Source organism: Chenopodium album, chromosome 11 (genome assembly GCF_948465745.1).
Source record: "Chenopodium album chromosome 11, dcCheAlbu1.1, whole genome shotgun sequence".
NCBI classification, from domain to species: Eukaryota; Viridiplantae; Streptophyta; class Magnoliopsida; order Caryophyllales; family Amaranthaceae; genus Chenopodium; species Chenopodium album.
In genome coordinates, this window is record NC_137844.1 from 56635687 (window position 1) to 56648307 (window position 12621).

General features: G+C 36.4%; 1 protein-coding gene across 2 annotated transcripts; it reads right to left on the minus strand.

Moving 5' to 3' along the window:
- Positions 1 to 4789: 4789 nt before the first annotated feature.
- On the minus strand, positions 4790 to 12347 carry LOC145567865 (uncharacterized). Of its 2 annotated transcripts, XM_081627275.1 has the most exons (7): positions 12124 to 12344; positions 11918 to 12019; positions 7703 to 7768; positions 7541 to 7609; positions 6310 to 6918; positions 5968 to 6039; positions 4790 to 5220 (listed from the first exon to the last, which is right to left on the minus strand). In XM_081627275.1, exons 1-7 carry the CDS (start codon positions 12247 to 12249, stop codon positions 4987 to 4989), a joined length of 1278 nt encoding a protein of 425 aa, XP_081483401.1. In that variant the 5' UTR covers positions 12250 to 12344; the 3' UTR covers positions 4790 to 4986. The 2 variants fall into 2 exon arrangements, with proteins under 2 accessions (XP_081483401.1, XP_081483402.1); XM_081627276.1 differs by lacking the exons at positions 7541 to 7609; positions 7703 to 7768 and having other exon boundaries at positions 12124 to 12347.
- Positions 12348 to 12621: the final 274 nt, after the last annotated feature.

Below are 12621 nucleotides of genomic sequence, written 5' to 3' on the forward strand. Positions count from 1 at the left end.
CTTGGGTTTGAGTGTGTTTTACAATGCCTACTGTTGTATATGGAGGAGGACTTGATCTAATTGATTACCCTTGTTCCATAATTATAATGAAATAATCGATTGATCTTGATTTGTTTTAGAATGATTTCTTACAACGCGTCTATCACTCTATTGTAGTAGTGAACGTATGTGTGCTGTTTGTGTAATGTAGTTTCGGACATATGTAAGTAGTTGGATACTCTTAATGTTTTTCTTACAATTAGTGTTATGCTCCATTGCTCCGTTACATACTATGCAATGGGAGGTGAAATGGGAACTTATTTCTTTCTCTTGTTGGGTTCTTGCTCTTCTTAGCCCTCGTGTTGAAGGGGGTTCTTAGTACTCTTTTTGATGGAGAAGGTGACACTGACATTTAATACGAAGTAATACTCTTAATTTCTTTTTCTACATCCACTTTCCACCTCAGCAAGCCAATCTTTCACTCTCTACTGGTCTATGTCAATAATTTTTGAAAATGATTACTTATTTTGATGCAAACTTAATTTTTTTGAATGAATGTGAAATCATAGTATGTGCTTTATAATCTCTTTGAACGCTAACTTTGTCATATGAAAATTAAAATAAGATCAAACTATGAAGTATAATAGTACTTTGTACATGGTTTGCATATGCATGAATATTTGGAGTTACTGGACATTTTTTGAAATTAAAACAAATAAATTATTGTAATAGGAGGTTGTCTCTTTTGAAATAAGGGTGCTGAGTCACATGAAGTACTTGTATATAATAATATGCACATGACTTGCCTATTTTTCCAAATCATGCTTAGTTATCTGATTCAAAATACATATAATTGGTAGTACTAAGACCACTCTCACTCATGGTCAAAAAAATAAAATGTCATTCTGTCTTTACCCACTTTCTCACTCCTCTTTTCCACTTTTTTCTATGGGCATTTTTTTATACAAGTCCTCACACACTCATGGGCTAAAATAAACCCAAAACAAAAGTAAAATTTTTAATAATAACGAATTAAGTAGAAAATTGTGATTTTTCGAAGTGCACAAAAATATAACAAAATGGGCGTCTACTTATAGATAAAAATAAATTATGAACATTGATAATTTTTATTTTTGTTTATAAATATGTTAAATGGTCAAAATAGCTATTTTTAGATTTAATTAGTGAGCTACATAAGTTACTGTAGCATTACAAAAATGCCATGGCCTTGGGCATTTCTGATTTTCCTCATGGGCATTTATTTTGTTGCCCATGAGTGGGATACATGTTTTTGGTTTTTTACCTTGAATTTCTCCTCATGGGCATATTTTTGATCATGAGTGAGAGTGCTCTAACAGTTCATGTGCTTGAGAAATGTTTTTGAATTTTTTTTTTGTCTTTAGAGGGACAGAAGAAAATTTGGATAAAATCCATTAATTTGTTGAGGTATTGATAATGTTTCTAGTCAATCTTTCCCTTGACAATAGTTTGGATTTAATTATAGAGTGTACTAAGATGCTTAAAGGAAGGTACATTCTTGGTGTATGTGCATAAATAAAGTGCCAGTCATGTAAAATGAGTGTCGTCAATGCATGTACATTATGTTACAAACCTATTGCGCAGTTTTGCAAACCCGATTAACTCATGTGCACTAAAATAGATGGGCAAGTGTGGCAATGTGTGACATCTGAGTGCATTGTACACCTTGTGGTTTTAGATGCATGTAGCCTACTTGATATGATATCTCCATGTCAAAAGAAAATTCATACACTTAACGATGGAGATAGCCGGATTTATTATTTGATTGCTTGTTATACTAATTAGTGAAGGGGTTGTCATACTACGAGGATCAAAAGAGTTGGTCTTTCAGTATTGATTGTATCCATATTGATGTATCTAGTTTAGAAGAGGAATTCTAAGGGAGTATTGTTATGTATTTGTTGTTACATAATAAGGGTATATGGTAACATAGTATAATAATAAAAGGTGACGGGACTTCATTTCGTCAATTTAATTTTTAAATTCTAGTGTATTACTGTGGCATTGTGATCATTCTAGTATCATCACATCCATTTTTAATCAATATCACGATTTTATAACCTAATATTCGTAGTATATTTATTAGTTTCAAAAATATATCATTTTAACAATTTTTAGTATTATCTTAACCATTTGTAGTACTATTTCACTATGAGCAACTATAAACAATTTTCTCATTCTAGTCACTCTTATTTTACATTTTAATTCATTAAATTACTATTACAAAGTGTTATGTAATATGTACATGTAAAATTGACACAAATGTTTGGACGAAGTTTGTTGCTTCCAAGATTCAAACATTTAGTAATTGAGGTGGAAGATTCATTTAATTGTCAAATCTCAAGACTCAAATACAATTATGCAACCACTCTTGTTGTCTTGTGGCTTTTAATTTTTGAGCTTTTTGAAGGCCCTCTCTTTTGAATAATGATGGCAAAGACGTTATTGTAAAAGTAAGGTTGTTGAAGAAATATCTTCCCATATGGCAGAATAACAGAAATATTTATGTATCCTATTGGTCAGTCGACATAGAGATATTTATACTAGTAACGGTTGAACTGATTATTTTTTTACATATATTTTGATGTCGATCATCAAATCTTTTTCAATTGTATTCTTAGTACCGACTATTATAGAGTATGCCAAGATACTTTGTGTTTGCATTCAAATGTCCTTTTCAAGATTGTTTTAGATAGAAAGATCACAGTGTAACATGTGGATCGGCTATTATTGCTTGCCAAATCAACTAATGAGTAAAAAAGTTACACGTTACTCTAACTATGCCTGGAAAATGGGAAGACACGAGGAGTACACAAAGAGATGGGACTATGTATGACTAGTGCTGTCAAATTTCAAACTAAAACCGTTTAACTATTCGAAATAACCGACCCAGATGAAAACCGAATCGATTAAAAACTGTTTTTTTGAAATCGAAAATCGACCCGAACCGTATGTGAATGAACCCGAAATCGAACCGATCCGAATAACGTTACACCCGTATAAGAACCGAACCAGTTCTAAACCAAACTGAAATCAAACCGAACCGAATTGTTTCAACCCGAAACCGCTTTCAACCCGAAACTGTTTGAACCGGGATAAAAACCGAACCGTTAACAACCCGCGAGACACTTAAACTGATATCAAACCGACCCGATTTAATACCGAACCGATTTCAAACCGAACCGAACCCGAACTGTCAAACCGTTTTGACAATGCTATGTATGACAGTATGAGCCCTTGTAATTGTTCAATATGGTTCTGATTTGTGCATTATTTGCTGTTTTTTTACACTACATGTCTAGACTCTTCCTCCGTTTTTTTTAATAGACACATTTTTCTAGTCACCTTTGTCGATGTACAAATTTAACCATGAAATTGTGTGAATAGTGCTAAAGTCAAAACATGTCAACATATAAAAAAAAATGGAGGAAATATGTTATATTATCTCCGTATTTTTTAAGTGATACGCTTCTCGTGCTGTATATTGATGTAAAACTTTAACTAAGACTACTTCCTCAGTTTTTTTAGTTGACACTGTTTGACTTTTATACTATTCACACACTATACTTTACCTTGCTTTTGTGATTTATAAATAAGATATAACATAATTATATAGGATCTTATTTTAAATCGATTCGATGTATACTTATTAATGCTTTGTCACAACACTCTCTATGCCAATAGATGGTTAATATTCTATTTTTAAGGTGCCTTAAGTATATGGACTCAAAGTGCCATTAGATATTTGTTAAAAAAAAAAAAAGTGCCATTAGATATTTAGGGAAACACTTCAAACAACAAAAAAAAAAGTGTAATAGAATGTCGGTTGGGAATATACTATTCCTTAACCTTGAATTTTGGTCTTCTTTTTTTGACGAATTTTGTGCAAATTTGTATCTTTATGAATTATGATTACCTGCTTGTAATTTCTTTTCTCAAAAGCAAAAAACAGAAATAGGAAAATATCACCCTTTTTTTTTTTTTTCCTTAAAGCATCTCCAATAGCATGCTTTATACCTTGCTTTTCCACATTAATTTTTAAAGTACAACACTTTTTAGCAATAAAGTATTCCAATGATAAGTTTAAATTGCAAAAAATGAAATTTAAAAAAATAAATAAATAATTGTACACATGTTACAATATAAGTGAAGTTTATTTGTCTTTTTCTTTTCAATCAATCATGTAGCTTGTTTGGCTAAAGTAGCTTGCATGTTGCTCAATTTTTTGTTCTCCAATGGTAAGTATGTAGCTAGATATTTTATTTTAATTGCAAGCAAGTCCTTACAATTAAATTATTGGAGATGCTCTTACTCTAGTCGATATATTATTTCAATCGCTAAGATTTTCAATTACTGATATGTAAAATTATAAACGTATGATTATACCACAAGAACAAATTCATCATTCAATTAGCATTTATGAAGTAGTCCGTAGTAATTCTTCACAATGATAATGATACTCCGGAATATATTCTTCAATTAGCAATTTAGTTGTCCCTTGCATAAATTGTGAAGAACTATATAAAGTGGTGCATCAAAGGCCAACTCATATTTTTAAGCATACTCTTTATGAGCTGATAAATTGAAGAGATCAAAGTCTTTGGGTTGCTTTTTGTAGAGCTGATAAGTAGTACCCTAATTAGTCGCAATAATTTAAAGACGAAAGGAGTAGCAAATAAGCAGAGGACAATATTTGATTTAATGTTGATTAATTTGAACTGTGATGCATGCTAAGGAAAATTCTAAATACAAATGAAAAAATGCACTCGAATAGCACAGTATAAGAGAAATAATTTACTTAGGGAGGCACATGCTTTCCTTCCTGTAAAACTGCTACCATCAATACTTTGTAGCAGAACAATGTTGTGTATCAAATAGGGATTTCAGAATACAAGGGAGTTTATATAATATAGCTTCTTTAGAACATTCAGAGTTTATGACTAAGAGCAGAGTTATACTCCTTGCTGATCAGGCCTCAGCGATAGGAAATGCAGAACCAATTTTGTTTCCTAGATGATAACACTTGATATTAACTGGGTATGGACCGACCTCTATGTGGTTGTCCTCTCCTCCTGCAAAGAAACATAGTGTGTAGAGGGCTAGTTCAAACTCAGGGCTTACTCCTATGAACATGCTTGAGAGAGACTTGAGGACTCCATTCCACTCAAATTGAACTGTAAGCAACTGTGTCTCGGCATCTGGCTGCAGAGAGACATAGATATAGGTCACTATTAAGTAAAGGAAACAAGAAAAAATGAAAAACTATTCTGTATGTATCCCATAGTGAAGTTTTTGACATGATTAGCTCATCGGATTTGAGTAAAATATCAGTCTAAGCACAATAAAACTTTATAAAAAATGAAATTGATTCCTTGAATCTTGAATATATTAGAGCTTTGGGCATTGTACTGTACTGAGAGTATCAGAGAATTATGAACACAGAAATAGGGAGCTGTTTTCTTATGTATGAAGTAAGCACTTTTCAAAGTTATCCAGTGTATAAAATTATAATAAACTGAATAAGACCTTACTGTTTGTTCTCCAATTAAGATTTAATAAGCTACAGATTATAGAAATGCACATAAATATAAACAGATGAGCTCCACTTCTTACATTCTTCTCTTGAGTGTTCTATACACACAATTTTACTAATGCACGTAAGCAGGCTCTGACCAATTACAAGAAATACTACCCTTTAGCACCTTTCTGGTACTGGGTGGAAGAAAGTCACATAGGAAAGAATGCCCATTCACACTTGAAAGATGGTCTTCTTGTAGGGGGATTTGTTTGACAGTTTGTCATTACAAAAATAGTGAATTACACTTCCCGAAAAGTGATCAACAGACAACATAGTGAGTGTATTAACTGAGATATCATTTCTAATATAAACCATAATTATTGCATCTTTACTCCAAATGAAAACAAAGGACACCAGAGTTAGTTACTTACAAACTGCCTATTTCTGCGAGGCAGGATATAACCTTGATAGTCTGCCTTCCCCTTCGCCTCCTCAAGGTAAAACTGCAGGAGGAAAAAATTAAGTTTAATGGTCAGTTAATACTGAAATGGAGACACCATTGGAAAAAGAAAAATTGATATTTATTTAATGGACCAAAACGAGTTAAGAAAGAAGGGGATACAGAAACGCAACAGAGGTTAGCATGTCAAATCACTATGCATATCATGAAAGAAAGTGCTTAACTAACATAAACACATAAATAATGGAAATACGACTTTATAAGAACATTTCTGAATTCCTCTGACTGTAGTGATTGCAGTACAGGCATATACCTGAAGCCAGTTGTGGAAGCCTGAGACTTGTTGTTCTCCACGTGACTTGATTTCTCCAACAAAGACATGTTCAAAAGAAGATGAGCATCCAGAAGTACCACCTCGACCATAAAGAGTAAACCAGAGATCTTTTAGCATACTCTTAAATTCCTGGTAATTATCAGTGAAGAGACCTGTTTTTGAAAGATACTTGTAAAGGTACTTGATAGGCGCAGTCCTACTAATCTCTTCAACAAATGCAGCTTGTTCCCGTCTTTCTTCTTCAGATACTTTTTCCTTACATCCTTCATATGGGTTGTAGTTGTCAAGCAGGGCACAGAACCGAGAAAAAGTAGGTTTTCTGAGAACATTTTCATCAACCCATGTAAAGAGACTGGCTTCTGCCACGTCTTCCCTCTCATGGACCCTCTTCCCCTCACCAACATCAAGTTCATAGTCCTTTCCAGGATTCAAGCGGTTATAATCGAGTTCCCAAAGCTTTGCGCAAGCACTTATGTAATCAGAAAGCTCATTTTCAGATGGCTCCATTTCAGCAGCATAGTTGACTTCCTCAGAATATTGCTGCTCACTTGGAGGACTTTTATATGAATTCCAATGATCCATATGAACCTGTTAATCGAGAAATAAAGTTAGACAAGAAGTGAAGTGATCTATGTATAAGCAGATTTTTGCTTCTCAATCATAATCGGTATATCAATCAAGGTAACAGCAAAATGAGACAAGTAACAGTCTAAGGTCATGAACCTCCATAACTGAAAGGAGGTAGTCTGGAGCCATCATCTTAAGTCTCTATCCACAGTATACGTGGGCACATTGCGATACACCAAGGTATAAGAGAGGAAAAAGGTCTCATCTTTGCTTCAAACTCCACCAATACTAAGCATACAGTGGAAAAATATCCATTTAAACTTGAAAGAACCCCTCTATTCAACTAACATTTTCCTTTCCCATTTCCCTACTGCTCTTCACATTTCATTCCTACAAAAATAATGACTTCAAAAAGTATACTATTTTGTCAACTATTTGCTTGATCAATGTACGACACAGATTCCTCTTGCATAAAGTACCACCAGAATAGACTGCAATCGGTAATCTAAACAAAGGCATTGCATCTATTCCCCTGAAAACTACTGTAGTAATGACCAAACTGATGAAAAGAGAATGCCTTTGCCACAAGCAAATCAAAATATGAAGTAGGGTAACATTAAGATGCATATTGGAGGTGCCATACCCTCTGAGGCCGTTTGTGGTGCTTCTTGTGAGCAGTTTGCCAACCATCAGAGTTTTCCTCTTGTTCATTCTACACAGATCAAAATGAAAAGTTTATAACCAAAAAATTGACTTCTTACAGTGAATGACACAATGAAGCAGCAGACAAAAGTACAAAACTAACCTCTTCATTTCGGTTATGACAAGGCCTCTCATAAGCTTCATTTTGTTGATAATTCTCATGCTTAGTCTAGATGCCAAAAAAAGTTCAAAGCATCACATAAGTACAAATGCATCCAAAGAAAGACAGATTTCCACGATTAAGAGTTCAGGATTACACTCCAAGCTGCAGACATCAATCAATCAATCAATCAATCAAAGCCTTAATCCCAAAAGTGGGGTCGGCTAACATGAACCAAATTTGATTATTCCGTGTAGTCATCAACATAAATCTTTCTCCTCCATCCCTTACGATCCAAAACTTCATCCTCACGTAAATCCATGCACTTCATATCCTTCCTCACTCCTTCCAACCAAGTCATCTTTGGTCTCCCTCTTCCTCGTTTAATCCCTCCATGGTCCCACTCTTCCACTCTTCGCACCGGTGCACCCTCGGGTCTCCGTCTTACATGTCCAAACCAACGCAGACGATTTTCCCTTAATTTATCTACAATGTCCGCCACACCTACTTTCTTGCGAATAACCTCATTTCTGATTCTATCTCTTAAAGTGTTTCCACACATCCACCTTAACATGCGCATTTCCGTAACCTCCATCTTTTTAATATGCTCTTTCTTAGAAGCCCAACATTCTGTACCATAGAGCAACACTGGTCTTATGGCAGTCCTGTAGAATTTTCCCTTCAACTTTAAGGGAATGCTGCGGTCGCATAGCACTCCCGTGGCCGCTCTCCATTTAAACCACCCTGACTTAATCCTGTGGGTCACGTCTTGATCAATGTCACCATTCTTCTGGATGATCGACCCTAGGTACTTAAAACATTCACTCATGGTCAAATCCTTTCCATCCAAACTCACCACTTCATTGCTTGTCCCCCTCTGAGTGCCAAAACGACATACCAAATATTCAGTCTTACTCCGACTTAGCTTAAACCCTCTAGATTCCAACCTTTGCCTCCATTGCTCCAACTTGACATTAACCCCATCCTTAGTCTCATCCACCAAAACGATATCATCTGCGAACAGCATACACCATGGAACCTCATCTTGAATTGGTCTAGTTAATTCGTCTAGAACCGTTGCAAAAAGAAAAGGGCTTAATGCAGACCCTTGATGCAATCCGATTGTAATAGGGAAATCTTTTGTCAACCCTCCGCATGTCCTCACATTTGTTGACACATCCCGATACATATCCTTAACTAGGTCTACATACCTTCGTGGGATACCTTTCTTCAACATTGCCCACCAAAGTATCTCTCTTGGCACCTTGTCATATGCCTTCTCTAAATCAATAAAGACCATATGAAGATCTTTCTTCTTTACCCTATAAAACTCCATCATTTGTCTTATCAAATGAATTGCCTCCATAGTAGATCTCCCAGGCATAAAACCAAATTGGTTATCTGAAATGCTTGTGCATGCCCTCAACCTTTGTTCAATCACCCTTTCCCACAACTTCATAGTATGGCTCATAAGCTTAATTCCTCGATAGTTAGAACAATCTTGAGCGTCTCCTTTGTTTTTATAAACCGGGACCAAGGTGCTCTTCCTCCAATCTTGTGGGATCCTTGTAGCCGTCCATATCTTGTTGAAAAGGTTTGTTAACCAATCAATACCAATCTTACCCAAACACCTCCACACCTCTATCGGTACCCCATCAGGGCCAACCGCCTTCTTAGGTTTCATCTTCCTCAGTGCAATCTCCACCTCTACTCTCCTAATCCTTCGCACATACTCCATGTTGATTTCTTCATCACTCATAGAGGTATCTCCTATCACAACTCCATTACTTCCATTAAATAATTCATCGAAGTACCCCTTCCACCTGTCCTTGATGCCCTCCTCTTGCACTAGGACCATTTGGTTCTTATCTTTGACACACTTCACCATGCCAATATCCTTCCTTGCCTCTTGTCTTCTCTTTGCCATCTTATAAATGATCCTTTCTCCCTCCTTGGAATCAAGCTTTTCATAAACCTCCTGATATGCCTTTTCTTTTGCTTGGCGAACAGCTGCCTTTGCCTTACTCTTAGCCTCCTTATACGCTGCAAAGGTTTCATCACTCCTACATTTTCCTAAGGCTTGATAGCATTCCCTTTTTTGCTTAATTACTGCTTTCACCTCTTCATTCCACCACGAAGTATCTCTCTGTACCGAAGTTCTTCCCCTTACTTCCCCTAAGACCTCTTTGGCCACTCTTAGGAAACAGTTCTTCATTCGTAACCAGGTCATGTCCGGATCCACCTCTCCATCCCAATCCGCTTCTTCAATTACCTTTTCTGTAAAAACCTTAGCTTTTGCATCCCTTAGGGTCCACCATCTTATCCTTGGTTCTTCTTGTCTAACTTTTTTCTTCGCCTTCTCTTTCAGACGAATAGTCATTACCAATAGCCGGTGTTGGGTGACCACACTCTCCCCTGGGATAACCTTACAGTTTATGCAACTTTGTCTATCTATGCTCCTTGTGAGCAGGAAGTCTATTTGAGTTGCATTTGCTCCATTCCGAAAAGTTATCAAGTGTGAATCCCTCTTCTTAAACCAAGTATTAGCCAAAATTAAATCATATGATTGGGCAAAATCCATAATAGCTTCACCACCGGCGTCCCTCTGCCCATACCCAAAGCCTCCATGGACACTCTCATAGCCATCTCGGCTCGCCCCAACGTGCCCATTTAGATCCCCTCCAATATATAACTTCTCTGAGTGGTGGACACCCTGCACCACCTCGTCTAGGTCCTCCCAAAATTGTCGTTTCTCTTCTGCATCTAAACCCACTTGGGGAGCATAAGCACTGATAACATTCACAATCTCCTTGCCACATAGCAACTTCAGCCTTATCAACCTATCGTTCTTCCGATAGACCTCGATCACCTCTTTTGCCAACCTCTCATCGAGAACCACACCAACTCCGTTCCTAGCTCCACCATTCCTTGTTCTGTGGCTCGTTTCTTGCCCAACATACCATACCTTATACCCCAAAACCAAGCCTCGAGCTCCTTCTCCTGTCCATCTTGTCTCTTGGAGGCACATGATGTTCACGCGTCGTCTTTTCATTACTTCTACCAATTCTGCTGATTTTCCCGTAAGAGACCCCACATTCCAAGAACCAATCCGCAAACTAAATTCTTTTCTCCCACGCTCCCTCCTGATCCCAACTCCAAGTCCTTGATTATTTGACACCACAATTGGGCAATATGGCGCGTCGCTTCTGGGCGACGACCTAGCAACCCTTACATACTTATCACTGCACCCGGGTCTGGGAAGTGCAGCGCGTCGCTCAGTAGGGAACGCCCCAATGGCACGCCCTTGCTCATTTGACACCACACTCGGGCAATGTGGCGCGTCGCTTCTGGGCGACGACCTAGCAACCCTTGCATACTTATCACTACACCCGGGTCTAGGAAGTGCAGCGCGTCGCTGAGTAGGGAACGCCCCCACGAAAATATCTGTTTGGCTCATGTCATGGGATGTGACGAAGTTTTATACTGGCTGTCACTGGCCTACCGTATTGAAGGCTGAACAATTGTACTTAGATTTTTGTTTCTTCTGGCAAACTCGCATTATTTAAGTAAGATTATGATTATTAGATCGACAACTTATATGTTGAATAAACATGCTGATATCTCATATCTTTAACCAATAGCTTGATCAAATCACTAGCATTCTCGGGTTAACAAACTTAAAAGTACCGCATGAACAAACAACACCAATAATAAGCATCACAGAAGCATGATAAAATGATCTCTAGGAGCGTACACAATGGCGTACATTTGGCAAAGTTTGATACAATTGATAGTTAGAAATCACTAATTTTAAAATTAATTCAACAATGGAGTATCAAAATTCCAAACAGCATTGATCATTCTGTTCAATTCCAAAAATTAATCACTACTTTCTTCATAGTGTACTTGCACACAAAAGCATTTATACACTTCAAATTAATTGTTCAATTTCGAATAGATCATTCTGTAATCTGTTAAATCCATAATTTCAAAATTTTGTACAGCATATACAATTTCATCCATACTTTTATCAATAATCGCATATAGCATGATCATTATTGTCTTCAATCCATAATTTCGAAATCTCACATAACAAAGATGATTATGTTAAATCCACATAATTTCAGATTATACTTTACTCCCTAAAATTAAAATTTCCCCCTTTTATTTCGTTAAAAACTTTATCAAATCAAAATCAAATAAATAAATAATACATACATGCGTAACGTATTGAGATTGAAAAGTATGATCAACAGTAGCAGCAGCAGCATAAGAAGTGTGTTGACCAGTTTGATCATTATCCTGCTCCCCTGACACCACCTGCGCATTTTAGCCAATTCCCATCATCAGATCATAATTCATACATAAGAAATTCCATTATAATGTTAAAAGTACTAAACAAGGAAAAGGGGAATTCTGCTAACCTGCGCCCAACTGGATCTAGAACGTTCTTCTATTTCTTCAGAGTTGTTGTTGTTATCGTCGTCGTCGTCATTGCGACGATGGTGGCCGATCGCGACGTCGACGAGACCCTTGATCAAACCGTCCATAATTGATTTTCTTTTTCTAAAAATTTAAGCTTTTTTTTTTTCTGAGAATTGTCTTTATTTTGATTGTACCACAAATAGAGAAAGTGACTAATAAAAAGGATGATCTATTTTTCTTTTATTTGAAGATATAGATTATAGAAAGAGAAAGAGAGGGAGTGACAGTTGAAAAGTAGGGATTTAAATAATGGATAAGAAGTAACGAAGAAGAACGGAAGGTAATGTTAGTTGTCCTAGTAAATAATTGATTGGAAAAATTGGCTGCAACAACACCAACTATGATAAAGGTGTGTGTAACAATACAATCTTTTAAGGGTGTGGTTTAGAGCACAATCTATGTAATTGGGTGTACATATTAACATAAATGACACTAAT